Source organism: Crinia signifera, chromosome 11, assembly GCF_055691185.1.
Source record: "Crinia signifera chromosome 11, ASM5569118v1, whole genome shotgun sequence".
Classification (NCBI taxonomy): domain Eukaryota; kingdom Metazoa; phylum Chordata; class Amphibia; order Anura; family Myobatrachidae; genus Crinia; species Crinia signifera.
The window spans coordinates 86,348,259-86,369,117 of record NC_139227.1 but is presented as its reverse complement, the minus strand read 5'-3'; the positions used below and the strand labels follow the sequence as shown (position 1 = coordinate 86,369,117).

The window sequence follows — 20,859 nt, the reverse complement described above, 5'->3', positions numbered from 1 at the left end:
CTCCATGGATGGAGCTGGAGCTCCAGTGTGGTTTCCTCTCCAACCCCATCAGGGGGGGCTGCCCACCCGCAGGCCGATAATCCTGACCATCCCGCTGCTGCTCCAGAGGTTTGCGGCGCCGCTCGCTGCCGGGGGTGAGCAGCGCTGCCTCTTCCCGCTCCTTCCCTCTCCTCACCGCCGCCACCACGCTGCCCGCTGCTCTGGAGGCCGGGGATGGTGGAGCTCCGTGGATGGGGGACTGGAGGTCCATGCGCATGCGACCATCCCCGGCCCCACCGGAAGTTGAAATAAGGTGCAATTTAGGTGCAATTATCCCCATAACCACTGTAACCAACCAGCAAATAGCTTGTATCTGCTTATAGCAGGTTAGGCAATGAAAGCAAATATCTGATTGGGAGCAGAAGTTCCCTGGGTGGGGCCACACCCCCACCTGCACTCAGCATTAGTGACATCATAGTATAAGGGGCCAGTTGCTGGAGGCAGAATTCAGCTTGGGCCTAAACAACATGGATAACCTTTAAAAACAAAGTTGATATGTTTCCCATTCACTTTATTTTAATAGATTTATTTTCTTTCTCTTTCACTAGACGGCTTATAACAGTACATTCAGCTTGCTGGGAGAGATTCGTATATGTGGGTTGACTAACACAGAAACTTGCCTGAAGAGTGTGGCCCTCAGTTTGAACGATGGGAAAGATGTAAGTCCTGATGTGCATTTTCCTACAGACTCATCTATCACATTGATAATACATTGATTAGTATTAAGTTTGTTCTGAACTTTACATTCTTTTGCCATAGTTGATCTATGTGAAACCCTGCGGCAGTGTATATGTCAATTCACTCTACACCCAGTTGCCCATCTCATCAGGTATGTTGATGTTATCACATTAAGGAACAAAGTTGCCCCGGTAAATTTTTGTGTTGCAGCGGCTGCGTGTGATGTCATGCATCTGCCATGCGCCCCCACAAACAGTCCAGACACACCTGTGCTGCCCGGATCACATCCTATAAATGCTCACTTCCGCAATGCTCGCTCAGGGCCCCCCATAGCACCTTAGACTTCTGTTGCATTTCTCTAAAGGTGACCGCAATTTCAGAGATCACAAAGGCAAGTGTGCACATCTGCCAGCACCACTGTCCTGCCACCTGGATACACCAATCGGTAGGCAGCGATGATCGGCGATCCGTTGGGGATCGGGATTTTTACCAAAGTCCCAATTCTGAAATCTCAACCGGGATCAAGTATTCAGGATTTTTCAGCATGTTTAATTTCCCTGATCCCCCAGAGCGACAGTCATGGGATAGGGGAATTTCAGGTGCATGGGCCCCCTTAGTCACAAATCTGGGATTGATTAAAAACCTGGAACGGCCTGGACCCTGGAACGCTGGACTGGACTGGATTCCTACAGGAATCATAGCCCCTGTGGAGTTAGAGTGCTTCCTCGTCCCGCCCCATTGCGGGAGGGGAGTAAGTGACAGTAGTCTCTAGGAAGACAGGGAGGAAGAGACCACAGCCTTTCTGTATGCTGCGAGGATGTGGTAAAATCCGGAATGGTCGGACCATACAGTGAGGCTGTATTCTCTCATTGCTCCTGTCTGACTGGCATCACACAGATCCCCCCAGACAGGGCACCCCTCAGACTGGGGGCAGACAAGGAAGCCCTCTATTCCTGCAGGTCTCTGGTCTGGCGTTCTGGGGTCCTGTTTTTAACTAATCCCACAACATCCCCTTAATACTATAAATGTATTTTACTGTATTAGAATAAAGCAGAGGCACTTTAGTTTCGCTGGTCTCCACTAGGTGATGCTGTAGAGTATTTACATCAGACACAATGGGGGAAATTTACTAAAGGAAATTTGTAAAAAATAGGTGTATTTGTATCCAGAAATACACTTATTTTTGACATTTACTATCCTGAAAATACGGCAATTTGTATTTGTATTGATAGCACATCAATACGAATATGAATTGCCGTATTTTCGGGATAGTAAATGTCAAAAATAAGTGTATTTCTGGATACAAATACACCTATTTTTTTACAAATTTCCTTTACTAAATTTCCCCCAATGACATTATAGGCTATTTCTGCACAGGATCTATATATATATAATTGAGACATGTTATTTGTGTGACTGAATACATGTATTTTCTATACGGTATGTAGAGATTGAACTGTGCTGATAATCTTGTTTGTTCTTGGTTCGCAGGGAGTTTTACCATTTTCCAACCGACCTCCTTCTTCATCATTGTGCAGACCAATTTTGGGCTACAGCTAGAAATCCAGCTTGTTCCTAATATGCAGCTCCACATCAACCTGGACGCGTCATATATGAATGAAGTCTCCGGTACTGATACTTTTTTTGCTTACCATTCATATCATTGTTCATGGAAACTGTCTGGGAACTTGGAACAGGGGCAGAGTTACAAAGATGGGAGTTTTATTGCAGATAAGATGTTGGCCATAGCAAACTACCAGATTCTACTTATTTATTTATTTAGCACCCTCTAGAAGATATTAGATAAATATAAATATATATATATATATATATATATATATATATATATTTTTTTTTTTTTTTTTTTAAGCTAGGGGTGACATTTATTAGGAAGAAAGATTCAGAAAGTGAGATATTTGATAGGAAATCTCCATTTTTTTTAAAGCGGCAATCATTTACACATTTAAACTGGTTTTGAATTGTAAATGATTGCCGCTTTAAAAAAACTGGTGATTTCTTACCAAGTATCTCACTTTCTGAATCTCTGATCTTATTAAATTTCCCATACTATAAAATACTGTAGTCATATTTTGGCATACTGTTCATGAACATGAACTCTTTTAAACCAGGGTTGCCTACCCTCCCGTAATGGCCAGGAGGCTTCCAAAAAATCAGGTCCACCATAGAAAGGTGAGCAAGTCGCCAGCAGCCCCCCAATCCCCTAGGCAAAGTCTATATTACCTGCATTTCACGGTAGGGGCGAGGCCATGATTATGTATTCATACTGGCCACATCCCCAAACAGCTCTTCCCCATAAGCTCCGCCCCTGTCCCGCTTCTTTAATGACACCCCCTGGCGGCCCCGCTGCTCAGAGCTGGCTGCCCTAAATGTAGGCAAGCCTGTTTTAAACCATTTAAGCATCCCAAAACAGTGGTCCCATATCCATGTTCTGAGTCAATACTTAATCACCATATTCAACTAGACACATGGAATCAGAAATAATATTATTATTGTGTTTTATATAAAACATTGATTTTAAGTGGGAAGGGGGTGGTAAGGGCTGCTGGATTTACCATTCCCCAATGGCTCTGAGGTACAGTTTGCAGCACTGCTACCTCGCTGTACTACGGTCATTAGTTCAGTTCCCAACAGGGCGTTATATGTGTGGAGTGTTATGTGTCCATGTGAATAAATGCAGATCTATATAATGAAATGATGTAAATTTTGTGCTCAGGACTTTGTGGAAATTTCAACAACATACAAGCTGATGATTTCAGAGTCCTGAGTGGAGTGATTGAAGGAACCGGCTCTTCCTTTGCAAATACCTGGATGACTCAAGCAGACTGCACAGCTGTTACTAACAGTTTTGAAAATCCATGTTCCCTCAGCATTGAGAATGGTAAGATAGGAACAGCTAGCATTTCAATGTAGACCTCACAGAGTCCTGTGATAGGATTTCGACATACTGGACATTGATTTCTACAGGAACATTCCATTCCCTGCTCCTAAAAAAGTATGTACTGGATTATGGCATATGTGCTACTCTCCAGGAACATCCTGAAGGCTCCCTGTCTGTGTACTAAGCCTTAAAGAGAGATAAAGTAGACAGAGATAAAGTACTGGCCAGGGTTGGACTGGCCCACAGCGATGCAGGGGAAAACTGTTGGGGCCCACTCAGTGGCGTAGCTAAGTTTTGGGCGCCCCCCCCCCCGCTGTTAGGGGGGCGTCCCCCCCGCCGATGCCACCCCGCCAAGCACCCGCTGCCCATGCAAAACCCCCCCCCCCCAATCCCCCGCAGCAGACAGTTTCAGAGAACTGTGTGCTATATGGGGGCGGCCATTTTGTGGTGGTCCTCAGCAGAAGAACGGAGCCGCCGGGACCAGCGAGATAGGTAAGTCTGCGGGGGATTGGGGGGGGGGGGGTGTAACTATAGCACCGCAGCCCCTGGCGCCCCCACATGCACAGCACCCCCCAGCGGTGGCGGGGGCTGCGGTGCTATAGTTACGCCGCTGGGTCCACTTCTTACTCTATGGATAAGGTTCCCATTTATTACCACCCACATCTGAGGATGAATCATCACATGCAGAGGCAGAGCTTGTGATAAAGTTCTGTCCTTGCGAGGGTCTCCACAATAGCATCAGGGTATATTTCACTCACCAACCCCCAAGGATCGACTCCTGCAGCACTACCGGTCTTTAGGCTTTCTTCTCCTTTGACCCATGGTGTTGTAAAGTGAGCTAACACTTTTCAGCACCACTTTACTGCACCGGGAGTCACAGCACAGCAAGAGGCCACAGATACCGGCAGCCCTCACCGGACCACTGATCTCTGGCTCTAGTGAGGTATGTTTTTTTTTCTTTTTTAACACTGTGATCAGCCTGTGTGTCCATTGAACATACACAGCTGATCACGCTGGCCCCGTTTCCGCACAGCTTTCTCTGCCTAAGAGCGGAGAAAGCCCTGCAGAAGCCCTGCGATTCGCTAGCTGTAGCTGCCGTTATTATCACAGGACCAAATTTTTGTAAATTTGGCCAGATCACATATCCCATTATAAGTATGGGAAATGTGATCTGTTTACTAAAAAAAATTGCTTATTGAAGGGTTTGGAGCAGTTTTTCACGAAAACTGCTCCAAAAAGCCCTTTATTAAATTCAAGGGAAAGTAGTGAAAATAATGTTAGTAAATGGGCCCCTATGCCTCTATACTGTATATAAATAAATAAATACATTTAAAATTAGAAATCACCTTGGATTTCTGTGAATTGAATAAAAGCATTATTAATTGCAGGTTTCTAGTAGTGTCGTTGCGGATGTAGTAAATTATGATAGGGATCTTTGCAATTATCACATGCATTCTACAAGTACACCACTAGGTGGCTGCCCCACGTAGTTTACTGTATGAAGAGGTTTTTGCCGTTCATTCTGCAGTTTTACTATAGAATTGCAACTGATCACTAGCCCTTATTATGTGAAATTAGACATGAACAAGCGCGATTCAATATTGTATTGACATACAGGGCCTTATTCTAGTTCACTCTTTCTGACAAAATCCTTCTTAGATGGACAAAACCATGTGCACTGCAGGGGGGCAGATGTAAAATGTGCAGAGAGAATTAGATTTGGGTGAGTTATTTTGTTTCTGCGCAGGGTAAATACTGGCTGCTTTATTTTTACACTGCAATATAGATCTCACTTTGAAGTACAACCCCACCCAAATCTAATTCTCTCTGCACATGTTACATCTGCCCCACCTGCAGTGCACATGGTTTTGTCCATCTAACAAGGATTTTGTCAGAAAGAGTGAACTAGAATAAGTCCCACAGTACATTGTGATTCTGTGTGTGTTTTGTCACCTTAGCTCTTCCATTCCATGATATGCACATTAGTGAACTAAAGCTGCAATCTCTGTTGTGTTTTTCTCTAGAACTGTATGCTATACACTGGTGCTCTATGTTAACTGATACTGCAGGAGTTTTTGCTGAATGTCATTCAAACGTTAACCCGGATACCTACATGCAGGTAATGTAATGTCCTCTTTAATCTAGCCATAAATCAGAATGATTTCAGGCCTGAAAGCACGATTTTGACAGGTCGTGCGATGCATTCTGTGGTTTTTGTTTTGTGAGGTGTTTCGGTACGGTGCGCGGTACCGCGGGTCATGTGGTCGATCCTCAGATCTTATGTGCTGCACACATGATCTGAAGATGCTGCTAACGGCCAGTATGCTGGGAGCTGCAGATCTTACGATAGATCTTACGCGAAATTACAAACATTAAACAAAAATCGTGTTTGGGAAGCTGCCTGGGAAATCGTGACAGGATCCGATCGCAAGCTGGTCGTTCTTATCTATGGCCAGCTTTACAGTAGTTTTACGATTGGTTTCTGAAAGGCCTATTGGGAAGAGTAAGGGCCAGATGTATCAAGCTTCAATAAGTGATACAGTGGAGAGTGATAAACACCCAGCCAATCAGCTCCTACAGTACCTGTCATTTTTCAAACCCAGCCTGTAGCATGGCAGGTAGCAGTTGATTGGCTGGTTGTTTATCACTCTCCATTACATCACTTTTTGAAGCTTGATACATCCGGCTCTAAGTCTGGGATTCCGTTAACTCCTTTGTTAATTTGTCCCAGCTTATGTGCCATAGCAATGCTGGGTGCAAATCTAACGATATGTGTACCCAACAGTATCGCTGATGCCGACAGTGCTGACCGTTGGTTAGGGGGTTGTTTTGGGGCGTTAGTGGGGGCAGGGCCGGTGCTAGGGTGTCTGGCGCCCTCCTGCAAACCATACATTTTGCGCCCTTTCACATTGCCATTGCAACAACCTGCAGCCCGATTGTGGGAGTGTATGCAACATGCGATCCTATGGAGGATCTCGGGTGCATGTACATGTATGCATACACCATCTCAGTGCTGTGTCCGCAAAATGTTGCAGGCACTAAAGATGCTCATACATGCTGCGAGAATCGCATACGTTATGGGCTAGATCGCATTGCACGGCATGCATGCAATGTGTGTGTGATGCAATCCGAAAGCACTACAAAAAGTATGTGCAGCACTCGTGACTGAGGGGGAAAGGAGGTGAGAGAAGGAGGAGATGGAAGAAGAGGGGAGGAGATAGAGGGGGTGGAGTTTTGAGGACTGGCAGTGGCACTGCACACTGAGAAGAGGGAAGGAAGGGGAGGCGGCGCTGCTGCCTGTTCGTCATTTGATTGACAGCTGACAGGCACAGGGAGCAATGGGTAGGGGGCGTATCCGGACCTGACATGTCATCCAGGCATTCACAGACAACGCTACATGCCTCAGCGCAAGTGTCCGTGAGGAAGAGGGAGCAGGTCGTAGGAGGAGGACAGTGTGTGCACGGTGCAGGGAGCTGCTCAGCCTCTCCATACTGCCGCCCGCTGTCAGACAGGCGCTGCGGGCGGCATGCTGGAGGCAGTGACAGTGAGGGCTGAGGAAGCTTTAGCATACCAGGGAGGGAGGCAGCGCCTTTTCAGCATGGCGCCTCCCTGCTTTGCAGGAGCTGCTGAGTGGGTAGCGCCGGCCCTGAGTGGGGGCACCATGGCCCTCGTTAGCGATATCCTTTTCCGTACTCTGCATGTACAGACAACGGAGAACAATGTTAATGACTCGTGGGAATACGTATCTTTAATCATATACTGCGTACACACCGGATTATTTGCATGAAAATATCGGTAATGATATCATTATTGTGCATATCGCTAACGATAATGGTCTGGTATGTATGCAGCTATCCCTCACATTCCCTATCACTGTTGTCCAGGAAGCAACTGCTCCATTCCTCTCTGATAACCTGCTCTCATTCTGCCTTCTCCTCAGCTGTTACCTTCCTCTGTTATTCCCTCAATCAATCAACCAACCAATCAATCAGACTTTTGGCTGGCATCACAGCTAATTTAAATACTTTTCCTTCTCTCGGTCTCCTCATTGCACTTTAGAATTTAAGAGTAATGCCCTCTCTTATCATGTTTTGATACATTAGCAGTCAAGTCAATTTGCTAATAGTCTATATACAGTATGTCATTTTTGGTTACTGTATACCTATGTTATCCTCTTTTACCAGGGCCACCATCAGGGGGGTACTGTGGGTACAACTGTCCCGGGCCAGGTCTCTCTGACAGAGATGGAAGGGCCCAGGCCGCTCATTCTGCCCACCGCATTCCCTCCCCCTGACTGTCTCCGCTGTGCTGTCTGCGCTGGACGAAGACTACTGCTCCCAGAGCGAAGGCTTCTTCACCTCCGGATGCTGGTGGGCAATTAAAATGTGGCACTGGCTGGTGAGTCAATCAGAACTTGCGCACTGGCAGCTGCTCTGATTGGCTGCTGGGCCATGAGCCCTGATTGGCTTGCAAGTTGGTGCCATATTCTAAATGACCACCAGCGTCTGGAGGTGAAGAAGGCTGCACTCAGGGAGCAGTGGGATTCGTTCATCTCATGCAGCACAGAAGGGGTGTGGGGGACTCGGAGACTGCACTTTGCTCTCTTCCTCCAGATAAGTGTGTGTGTGTGTGTTTGGGGGTGGCTGGGCAGTAAGTGAAGGAACTGGAGTGGGTCCGGACTAGAAATCAGTCCCCAACAGGGGCACTGATTTATATTTTTTCCAGTGGGTGCTCCCACCCAAAAACATCTCCCCCCCACAGAAAACAAACCCCCACCCCACACTACCACCCCAACCCCCCCCCCCCTGCGGGGTCCCTGCGGAATATGGGAACTAGCAGCGGTATTAATACCCGCAGGGACCCCTGCTGATGACAGCATCTCCGCTGCTGGGAGTGGGACCCCACTGCCGTGGCCCATGCCGTGGGTGCTCCACACTTTCCGTGGGTGCTCAGGCCCCAGAGCACCCACGGTTTCGGCGCGTATGGTCCCGAACCCCACAATTTCTAGTGTCAGTCCTGTCTTTTACTATGTATTGCACTGGTGGACCTTTTTAATGCTGTAAAAAATAAATTAAATGATTATTATTATTATTATTATTATTAATAATAATAATAAATGTGCACCTGGTGCATACTCACAGTAGTCATTTTGTGGGATGATATAAAAGCCTTTCCATATAAAATAGGAAACTATTGAATAAGTACTGTGCTACATGTGGCACCATTTATCGTAATACATTTACCATATCTATAATGTTAATTAAAAGTGGCACATTAATTTAAACATAAACAAAGAGAAAGTCATTATGGTAACACAGTTGTATCCTCTGTCCAGCAGACTGTTATAACCTATTCCCTAATGTCTCCCCAGAACTGTATGTTTGATACTTGCAACTGTGCCAACAGCGAGGAGTGCATGTGTGCTGCGCTGTCCTCGTACGTATACGCCTGCGCAATGAAGGGAATTATTCTCAGAGGATGGAGACAAAATGTCTGCAGTGAGTATAACAGCCGGTCTCACTGCCTGTATAGTGCGATTTTAATTGCGATTCGATTGGGATCGAATCAGGATTGAATCGAATGGTACGCAAAATGCATTCGATTAGACTATATCGTACAGATCTGTACTATATAGCCTTGCCTGACAAGACTATTTTTCTATTTGATCTACACTAAACAGGAGCGCGCATTGGGATACAATGTGCATCGAATGTAGAAAAATCATTCGATGCCGATTCGATTTTTCTATATGATTTTCGATTTGACTTTGCTTCTAGAAGCAAAATCGGATAAAAAAAAAAAAGACTCAGAGTGCATATCTCACCTTGTGTACCCTATTAGGACAAATGTACACTCCAGAGGAGGGGGTTGCAGCACAGTTCAAAATTCAAATAGGGGAATGATTCAGACCTGTATGCTAGGCTGCGTATATATTCGCTGCTTAGCGAGCAGGTGAGCACCGCTCCGCTAAATGCACGCCTCCCCCCGCTGAGCGAATCCCCGCTCTACCATGCGAGCGGATGTGTGTGCTCACACATCTGCTCGCATGTGGCCGCATGGAGGAAAAATCATTTGATGGTTACTCACCATCGAATGATTTTTCCACCCTTCGGTCTGAAAAGTATGTCTATACAGATAGAGCCACAATTGCCGAGGCCCGCAGGTGACTCTGTCGCACGTGTGTCTCCAGCACTCCATTGCCGGCAATGGACAAGTGAGCGTGTGAAGCTTTCCAGCTGCCAGATATGAGCCTGTACAGGAGTTGCCGTGATTGACAGCTCAGTGATCCAACCAGTCCCCAAATGGCTGGAAGGTTCCATTGCCAACATGCTCTCTGCTAAAATTGCTTCTCGGTTTCACACAGCTAACATAAAGCACATTTCAGTATAGGGATTTAACTCTTTGAGTGCCAGCATCTCTGCGAGAGATGTTCAAAATAGCCGCTAAAATATCCGCCAGCATTGCTCACCTTTGTTATATAAATTCAAATAAAAAAAGTTATGTAAATAGATTCCTATATAGGGTAAACCTGGCAGTTCATTATGACGAATAAAAATGTTTGCTTGTCAATTTTCACACCTATTTTGATAAATTCACTTGGCTCTCAAAGGGTTAAGAATAAACAATAGCCAGTAAGTGACTGTTATAGAATGATGCACATACTCTAACAGTGTCTGCGTTTCAACCTTAGGTACATACGCAGCCACCTGTCCTACATCCCTGGAATACAGTTACTCAGTCAGTTCCTGCCAGCCCACCTGCCGCTCACTGAGCGGTTTTGACACGACCTGTGACATCTCATTTGTTCCTGTGGATGGCTGCATTTGCCAAGCTGGAACCTACCTGGATGACAGCGGTAGATGCGTGCCTCCATCAGCCTGCTCTTGCTATTACAGGGGCACAGCAGTACCACCCGGAGAAGTGGTTCATGACAATGGAGCTATATGGTGAGTAGACTGAAATATCTTCTGATGTGCGGCGCTTTAGGAATGGAAAAGACGCAGGCGCGGTGTAAGGAATGGTTATAGTAGATTATAATCGGTACTTCCTCATCTTTGCGGCCACTGCTTACGCTATGGAACTTACATAGGAATCTTTGCCTACCACACCTCCACCTTGGGTCCACGCCACCCTCCTGTGTCCACACCACCATCTATTACCTTTAGTAATGGTGTGGCAAACAAAGCGGAACGTAGAGAGCCATCGAGCCTGAAGTGTGGCGAGCGGAGCGAGCCTACAAGGGGACGATGATGCTATTCTGGAAGAGGCTAACATAACTGGTGTAAGGGGTGGCCGCAAAGATGAGGAACTACCTTATCATCTAATTGCAATGCTATTTCAAGATAAATTAATTGTGAAATTGTAGTTACTATTCTTTTAAACTATGCAAAAAAAAACCATCTGCTTTTATTTTCAAAATGGCGGAAAAATTAGCTCAAATCAGCAGCGTGGTCTTTTGAAACAGTTTTCAGAAAGCTGCCACCTTTTCTCTAAGGAGGTCAAATTAAATATCCTTTGTCCTTAAAAAAAATAACTGTTTACCATGTTTCTGCATTGTGTTATATACAGCACCTGCTCTTCTGGAAGGCTAGACTGCATTGGAAAAGTAGATATTACAGGTATGTGTTCTCTTTGTGTGCATTGTGTATACAGAATCCATCACAGTGCCTGAACTAGACAAATATAGCTGAATCAGTTAAAATAGAGCATTGTGGGAGGTCTAGGGACCGAGTTATTATTGGCCCTGCTTGTCGTTAATAGACAGGGGCTCTTCAGATCCCTTTCTGAAAAATATTGCAATGTATCCTAGAAGCAACAATGACTAATGCCATCAAAAGATAGCGTTAGTTATCAGGAGGCAAGCTCTGATAATATATTCTTTATGGACCTGTATTAATTGCAAGTCATATTTCAAAAGAATAGTTCAGATTACTGTAGCCTACATGCTGGTAAGTGTTAGCAAAATAATTCATTGCTCAGATAAATTAAATGATGTGTGAATTATCATTAAGGTGTGTCATTTACAGCCACACTGCCTTACGCAATAGTGGTACTCCTGTAGCTGGAAAAACAAAGTTTTTACTAATTTGTGGTAATTTGCTTATGCCATTTAAACTGTTTAATGGTTCTTTCTTGTAGCATGCGCTGCCCCTATGGTCTTTTTTGACTGTACAAATGGGACAAGTACAAGTGGAGTAGAGTGCCAGAAGAGTTGCCAAATACTGGACATGCAGTGTGTAAGTAATACTGATGCAGCTTTACTAGGGGGATTGTACATGCTCTTTTGACATTGGATAGCCATGAGCCATAACTGAAAAATTGCCCATAGCAACCAATCAGATTCAAGTTTTTATCCTCTAGAACAGGGGTGGCCAAACCTGTCCTCAAGATCTACCAACAGTTCATGTGTCTCAGGCAACCTGTGGATCTATAGTAGGAATGAATGTAGCATGTTTGAAAATGTGACAGTTAGTAATGACTACAGCTGTGCACCAGGTAGGTGATTTCGAAAACGTAGACTGTTGGTAGATCTCGAGGACCGGTTTGGTCACCCCTGCTCTAGAAGGTGCTAGATAAATGATAAGTAGAATCTTAATGGTTGGTATGGGCAACATCTCTCACTTTTAAAAAGTCTAACTTTAGTAAATTTACCCCTGTAGGGTATATTTAATTCCTGTTGGACCTGCCGTCTTTACGGAAAGACATCAGTTTACAACTTGAATAGGTCGGAAGGGTTTTCAACCTACTTAATAAGGTCTGTTTTTTTTTCCGATAGGTCGGAATGTTCTGACTTGTCAGAAACCATGTGAATTGCTTTTGTTGGAAACCCGGGCAAATCCGACAAGTTTTGGCCATGTTTCCGATAATCTCAAATATCAGATTGAGGCAGGGAGGACGGCACTGGGTGAGCAGCAGCAGATCACCCGATACTGTCCTCTCATCCGCCGTCCTCCTGAACACATCCTGCACCCTCCTTAGACACTCACCGGGTCACAGAGAGCAGCTCACCTGGTGTCATCCCGCCTCCCGGCTGCCTTCTGCTGTCGCTCACCCTGTCCTGGCACCGGCCGGGTGAGCAGCAGCAGCGGCCAAATCCAACAGTCAGATGTGCCCACTGATTGAATAGCTTGTATTGGAATGGATCTGACACTAATTGAATATACCCCTTATGGTCCATTTTGTCCTTTGAGGATAACATTTGATGGTGAGAACCAACCACATGCCACTTGATGAATGTGTATTTTGATAGACCAGAATTGCTGCACATTTATAAATATCCATTGGTACTTTTCAGAAAAAAACATCGTAAAATGAATATTTGATAGTTACATTTAAAAACTGACGTTAAAATCAATAGTATCAATATGCTTGAGGCGAACGCACTGTACAATGTGGAGCTACTAAGGGGGGTATTTATCAAAGCTCGGAGAGATATTAAATTGTGAGGGATAAAGTACCAGCCAATCAGCTTCTTTCTTACATGTTACAGACTGTGTTTGAAAAATTACAATTAGGAGCTGAGTGGTTGGTAGTTTGGGCATAATTCGGCTTGTTGCAGATGACTGGGAGTAGATACTGTAACACAGTTCTCAAACCATCTAAATATTTTTGCAGTCTGTGCAAATCTATTTAGCTCTGACCCTTCCACTAATCCGCGACTGATATACAGGTTGATGGAGGCCAGTGGTAACTTCACAGTCCTATCCCTAAAGCGCGGTGCACACCTGCATTTTGTTCTGGCTCTCCCGGAAAACATCCGGTGACCACCCCCAACTTCCTGTCAGTCAAGTTGCAACGGATTGCATTAATGATCCATACGCATTTTCTGTTGTTATTTGGGCTCATGCATGCCTGATGTGTACAGAACACGTGCAGTCATTCAATATATCGCCTAATTTGTGAGTTCATTAATTAGGCCTTTTATCTCACAATTTTATCTAATAAATATTTACCAAAGAGTCTTCTTTCATTTTAGATCTAGCAGATTCATTGAGGTCCTATATAACTAAGGGCCTGATTCAGCAAGGCTCGCTATTGAGCCCGGATGAACATATGTGTGTGTGTCTGTGTGTGTCGCATCACTGAATCCCCTCAGTACCATGCGGTCGAAGGGGGCAGAAATCATTCGATGGTCAGTCTGAACTGACTTTTATTTCTGTCGGTGTCCGCTGAAGAGGGGGCGGGTGCTGATGTCCTGTGATGTCAGCCACCCACCCCCATTCCTATGATCCAGCCCCATTTCCACCCTCGTCCTTCCCGCAATTAACGAACCCCGAAAGGGGTAACTGGCCAAAGCTGTTCGGTGCTGGGGTTTGCACATGTGCAACCCTGACCAACGGGCCTAGAGCCAAATTCGGATTGCGACGAGCGATCCTGAAACGGCCCCTAAGTGAATTTAATGTGTACCCATGAATTGACAAATAATAGGTTACCTAAAACAATGTCTGCCTCTATAGATAAATGCACTGGAAGGAACAGTACTGTAGCTATTGGAATGCATTGCAAATCAATACACCATTATTTATGTGTTTTTAGTAAATACAGTTCTTCTCTGATTGTTTCTTTCTGCCCCTTGCAGTACAGCACACAGTGTATTTCGGGATGCATGTGCCCTAATGGATTGATAGCTGATGGTAATGGTGGATGTGTGACGGAAGACGCGTGCCCTTGTATACACAACAATGAAGTATTTTCTCCAGGTTCTACCATCAAAATGCAGTGTAACACCTGGTACGTGACTAAATAATAATATAAATTCTATATATTATCTAAATTCTATAATAAGGGTGCACTTCTTTATTGCAAATAAAAAGTCTAAAATGAAAATCTCAAATGTTTTTCCATACAATGATATAAATATGGGCAAAATCATAATATGCTCTTGTGTATATTTGCTAGCATTGTATGCCACAAACGCAATAAATGTCTCATGTGACTTCGCATACTGCCGTAATTCATCTGCTGTATGAAAATACAGGTAGGTTCTTATAAAAAATGTTGATGATGATGATGAAGACGATTTGAATATAAATAAAAAAAAATTACCGTATATACTCGAGTATAAGTCAACCCGAATATAAGCCGAGGCACCTAATTTTACAACAAAAAACTGTTAAAACTTATTGACTTAAGTGGGACCCTCACTCGAGTTTAAGCCGAGGGGGGCTTTTTCAGCATAAAAAATGTTCAGAAAAAGTAGGCTTATACTCGAGTATATATGGTAATTAATAATTCAAAGAAAATAACTACATCCCACCCCCCAAAAAAGCAGTGCTTTTTGCCTGTGCATGATGTTTTGGGTGGGCAAGCATACCTCCCAAATGTCCCCCTTTCAGCAGGATAATCCCACTATTTGGAGACTCATTGTCTTGCAGTCTCCCCTACAATATATCCTAGTGCTAATAACAGATGCTTCAGTGGACTCTGCTCTTCTTGCCCGTACCTTTCAACTTAAAAGCAATGTGAAGCCGGACCAAAAAGGGATGAGGCCTCACTTTGACTCATGTCCATTTTGGTTGTGCAGAGCAGCGGTGATTATAGGCCTCCAATGAGAGCATAATTGTCTGAGTTTTCTACCTTGTTCATGTTGATCTTTTGTCTCTGTCAACATTTTTATCCTGTCGACATAATGCATGATGACCATATGGTGTCAGCCTATGGACTGTCAACCTGAGCACTGTTGACTTATCATCCCGGTACCATACGGGAAGGATTCAGACATCAGAGCCGTAGTCATCATCATCATTAGTTAGAATTTTATGCCGGGGGCTGAACATAATGCTACTAACAGGGCAGTAGAGAGCCTGGCAGGGCCCAGGTACATTTCTGGGGGCGTGGTCCAATTGTGGAGACGTGGCCATGCACAATTAGACTATAATATTGGAAAAAAATAGTACCTTAAGCACCTCCCTGGCCACAATGCATCCCAACATACAACAACATGTACTGGGTTAGGAAAAGCTGCTACACTGGGCACCTCCATCAGACCTGGGCCCGGGTAATAGTAAACCCCCTCTCTCAACACCAATGGCTACTAAAACCAATTGTGCATTTGTTCTACTTTTATTTCCATTTAACTTTAAAGCTTGCACTACAGTATATAGTACATCATTGTTGAAGTTAATTCTTGACAATAGTTTTATTTTTCATTACAGTACTTGTCAAAACCGAAACTGGGAGTGTACTAGTCAATCATGTCTGGGAACCTGTACAATATATGGGGACGGTCACTACATTACATTTGACACCAAGAGATACGCCTTCAGTGGAAACTGTGAATATACATTGGCTCAAGTAAATAAATACTTTTAAGTTTTCTTCTTAAAGCTGCACAATGCGCCCCTATCAGCCCTAATCGCTTCCATGATGTGAATTTGTACAACCAGCGCCTGATTAACCAAAATGCTGATTAAGTGGCAGCCTAGGGCATGGTGACTGGGTGGGACACGGGTACTGGGTGGCACGGGGACTGGGTGTAATGGGGTGGTGGGGCACCTTGAAGATGGCATCCGGGGAATAAAATGATGGCCTATTATATTTCATGCCTGCGATGAATGATGGGGGCTTTGCAAGGTGGGATTTTACTATAGTGGGGCAGCATCTAGCTGTTTGCTGGCCGCTGATAATTTGCACAGCAGCAATCAGGTCTGTATCGGGCCCAAAAATGTATCCAATTCTAAAGTTCTTGATTTTTTTCCCCTGTGCAATGTTCTGACTTATGTATTATGCTCTACCAATATTAGGACTACTGTGGCAGCGACCCTTCAACTGGAACATTCAGGATAATAACTGAGAACATTCCATGCGGATCAACAGGCACAACCTGCTCAAAATCTATCAAGGTCTTCCTTGGTGTACGTAAAGGTTTAAATATAAAACAATAAGCTTAAAACATCTAATTTTATAATTATCCTTTAACCTTAGGTTGAAATGTTATTTGAGCCTTGTGTTTATTCTTCTAACTTCTCTAGAATTATCAATTCATCCTGAGTGATGCAAAATTTGAGGTAGTAGAACTTGATGCTGGAATCTACATACCCTACAAGGTGCATCAGATGGGCCTTTACATGGTGATTGAAGCCCTCAGTGGAATAGTGTTGGTATGGGATAAGAAGACTACCATTTTTGTCAAGTTGGACGCATCTTTTCAGGTACAGAATTACAAATTCGGAGCAGGTCTTCAGGCTAAAATTCCGATGTTATTTTCCTTAATTAGAAAAATGTGAACAATCCCATTGTAGATTTTATAGATATCTTCTGTTTATTCCATAGGGTTCAGTTTGTGGATTGTGCGGGAATTTTGATGGAAACGCAAACAATGATTTCAGTACTAGAAGTCTTTCCCTGGTCGGAAATGTCGTTGAGTTTGGAAACAGTTGGAAGCTTTCTCCAAGCTGCCCAGATGCATTGGCTCTGACGGACCCTTGTTCCCTGAACCCCTACAGGAAATCCTGGGCACAAAGGCAATGTAGCATCATAACTAGCGCTACATTTACAGATTGCCATGCTTTGGTATGAATCCATTTGTTTGAAGAACATATTTTAATATGAATAGATGTATCACATTCTAAAAATCAAATATTGCAAGCGTTATTTAATGTGTCATCGTTAACCTTATTTTCCACGTGATAATAATATGTTATAAGATTGACTGTGCTATTTTGAAGGACCGGACTGGTGGATTATTAATATGATGCAAATAATTTTAGAACAACCGAATAATTCTGTAAATCTCACATATTTGCTGAATGCTTACCAGGGACAGATAAGGATGGAAAACCTGTCCGGGAAATTTATGTAAGCAGTGCTCATGGAGGCGGGGTCTGTTGAGGGGCTGGGGTGTGTTGAAGGAGTGGGATCCCTCCTCATAAGGGGCCAGATTCTCTAAGCTTCAAAAGTGATAAAATGGAGAGTGATAAACAACCAGCCAATCAGCTCCTGTCTGACATTTTTCAAACACAGCCTGTGACATGGCAGGTAGGAGCTGATTGGCTGGCTGTTTATCACTCTCCATTTTATCACTTTTGAAGCTTAGAGAAGCTTAGAGAAGCCACAAAGTGTACTGCTGACTAGCATAAGTTACTGGTTGCTTTGATCCTTTGTGAAATAAATCAAGGCATGCACAATTGTGATATGCCAAATACAAGCAACATCTTCTCGCAATACATTACACAAATCATGCATGCTGTGGAAATTGGTTTGTGAGGGATCATTTATGTGATTTGCAGCTCCTATATTCTTTAATCCACTATCATTATCTTCTATGCCAGGTGGATCCATTGGTGTATTACGATGCTTGTGTGAATGATGCTTGTGCTTGTGATACTGGCGGAGATTGCGAATGCTTCTGTACTGCTGTCGCAGCATACGCCCAAGCTTGCAGTGAAGCTGGATCCTGTGTCCACTGGAGAAACCCGTCCTTGTGTCGTGAGTATGACTTTCGTCTGCTCCGATTACCAGTGCCGGAATAACAACATGGCAACAAGGGGTGATTACCAAGGAGCCCCCATACACCAGAGGGCTCCACACATAGCTACATCACAAAAAGGAAGGGGGGGGGTAGTAGACATAAACATTTATCTGATGTTTAGTGCATTTATTTTGAATGATTTTTGTCTTTTATGACCTTGGTTTTGCTCATTCCCAATACAGCTGTGTTTTGCGATTACTACAACAGCGAAGACGAGTGTGAGTGGCACTATCGACCATGTGGAGACTATGGCTCTGGTACTGAGTGTATGAAGACATGCAGGAACCCTAGCGGCAACTGTTACCAGGATTTGCCAGGCCTGGAAGGTGAGAAATAAAATGACGCATTAACCCAAAAGTAATTTGTATCATAAAACTGTTGGATTTCTTAGAAATATTCTAATCTAAGGGCAATAAGAGATTTATTTTAACATTTCTACAATGTAAACAAGTAATAGCAAAAAAAGAGCTTTTTGCAGGGCCACAGGGAGTGACCATGGGTACTGGTACTGAGTAGGGGGCTGGGGGGGGGGTGGGGGGGGGGGACATGAAGGAGAGGGGTGTGTGTGTGGGAGGGCTGCACTGAGGAGGAAGTCTCTCCCCATAGTTGCCAGCTGCTGTGAGCATTGTCTGTGATCTGCAGGAGGCAAACCTCTATACTAAGGGGGGTATTCAATCCCCCACTGCTATTCCCGACAGCATTGAACAGGCATCTCGGCAAAACAAGCCCGACTTTAAAAGCAGTTGGGCTCGTTTTGCCGAGAACGGACGTGGATTGTCAAGCTCACGGCCGGATCTCGGTGATCCACTGCCGCTTCTTGCAACCACGCCCTCTTTTCGGTGTGGTTGCGAAACATTGAATCCCGCCTGCCGAGATGCACTCGAGCAGGCCGAGAATAGGACTGGGTCACTACTGTCCTATATCTCTAATGTTCTAAAAATGCAAAATAGAATAGAGAAATATTACAAAGAACAATGGGCAAGATTCAGAGTCAGACCCAATCCCTGGGCTTCGAATTCGCAGCTCGAGCAATATCGAACCACTGTGCATGAATTCAGGAAGGTTAATCTAAAATAGAGAATTATGTTACAGTACATACAGTATATATATTTTTGGTGCTCATCAAGCATTTCTTCATATGATCAGTGATGACGATCGCTTGTTTTGTCCATACAGGGTGCTACCCTAATTGCCCAGAAGATACACCTTACTATGATGAAGATATTAACCAGTGTGTGGCCACATGTGACTGTTACGATAACTATGGAAACTCATACCCCATTGGATCACCAGTACCATCATACAATAATGAGACTTGTTCAGTCTGGTAAGAGAACATCAATTATAACAATAAAAGAGAAAACATAACCACATTATAAACATTAAAGTACACATATAACTGAGTAAGAGGCACCTACCTCTGCGGGAAATATATAGAGCACCAATAGCTGTTTAAATTCTTTTTGAATATGTATTTATTGTACATTGTGAGAGTCAATGTGTCCGGCGGAAATAGCAGCGTTGACAACTTTCAGAATCTGATTTTTTTACAGTCGAAACTGAATTGTCGGAAACGGACGTTAATTGTCGAATTCTCGGCGATTCTGACAATTTAGCGTCTGTTTCTCACAAAACACAGCCGCACCAACGCTCGACAGTTGGAACATTGAAAACCGACTGTTGAGGTACAATCTGAACAGTTTGAAAACGGGCGTGAATGTCCCGACAATCAGATTTGGGATTGAATACCCCCAATTTCTCTTAAAGCGTTGAAGACTATTACATACCATTTTTGTAGCTACTGATGAAAGGGGAAGATTTTAGAATGCACAGTTGGGTGGTGTCTTGCGAGAGTTAAAGAGTGTCAATCAATGGAGGTAGCAGACTTATGGACTTAAACGGCATGCAAGTTTATGTTACATCACTATAGCCAATATCCTCCTAAGGAGTTAAAAAGTTGACCACATCAACCAATCAGCTTTTACCTATCATTTTCTTATGTACTGGATACATCCTAGCTAGAATCTGATTAGTTGCTTTGGGCAACTTTTCCACTTATCCACTGTTTTGAAGGCTTCTTACTTTTCCTCCTGAAAGCCCTGTGTATATAGGACATATTGGTCTTCAGTGATATCACTGCTCTCTAATGACTTCAAAAGCTAAAGTATGTTTAGTGGTGTAACTATTAAACTTGCACCCCCTGCTGAAAATTTTGGCAGCACCACCCCAAGTAGGGTTAACCCAACCCCCAAACCCTCCCCGACCCTGCCTTACCCCTCAGAATCAAGCGGCTTCCGCCGCCAGTCTTGTCTGCGCATCAGTCTGTGGTCCCGGCTCTCCCATACGGCAAACCGTTTTTAAGGATGCTGGTGGAGGTCGCCGCCTCCTCTAGCATCCTCAAAAATTGTCTACTGTATGGGGGCAGCCATTTTGTCAGTGCCAGTTTTCAGTAGCATTAGCAACAGGAGCCAGGAGAGCCGGGACCACAGACAGATGCAGCAGGTCCCAGCAGCCGGCAGCGGCGTAACAATAGCATCTCAGACCCCCGGCGCCCACACTTTCTCAGCACCTCCCCGCCACCACGGGGTCTGTGGGGCTATTGTTACGACACAGAGTATGTTCCCAAAAATATTGGGTTAGTCCATAAAAGGGCTACCACTACTATTATTATGAATAGTGTTTTTATGTCATGAAGTTAGTAGTTTTCATATTTCTAAAGTAAACTGTCCATCCATCCACGCATGGTAGCATCTCACGTCACTGACTCTTCATG

General features: G+C 44.2%; 1 protein-coding gene across 1 annotated transcript in view; it reads left to right on the top strand.

Moving 5' to 3' along the window:
* The window catches only part of LOC146045095 (mucin-5AC-like), a 40,588-nt gene extending 21,171 nt beyond the window's left edge, over positions 1-19,417 (top strand). The window contains exons 12-28 of the mRNA XM_083163776.1: positions 588-698; positions 799-868; positions 2,209-2,346; positions 3,452-3,616; positions 5,641-5,735; positions 8,955-9,114; positions 10,308-10,563; positions 11,186-11,241; positions 11,756-11,853; positions 14,196-14,347; positions 15,772-15,910; positions 16,360-16,470; positions 16,588-16,767; positions 16,889-17,128; positions 17,887-18,043; positions 18,269-18,412; positions 19,263-19,417. Of these exons, the coding sequence (XP_083019902.1) occupies positions 588-698; positions 799-868; positions 2,209-2,346; positions 3,452-3,616; positions 5,641-5,735; positions 8,955-9,114; positions 10,308-10,563; positions 11,186-11,241; positions 11,756-11,853; positions 14,196-14,347; positions 15,772-15,910; positions 16,360-16,470; positions 16,588-16,767; positions 16,889-17,128; positions 17,887-18,043; positions 18,269-18,412; positions 19,263-19,417 (2,427 nt within the window). The remainder of the gene's footprint in view (positions 1-587; positions 699-798; positions 869-2,208; positions 2,347-3,451; positions 3,617-5,640; positions 5,736-8,954; positions 9,115-10,307; positions 10,564-11,185; positions 11,242-11,755; positions 11,854-14,195; positions 14,348-15,771; positions 15,911-16,359; positions 16,471-16,587; positions 16,768-16,888; positions 17,129-17,886; positions 18,044-18,268; positions 18,413-19,262) is intronic.
* Positions 19,418-20,859: the final 1,442 nt, after the last annotated feature.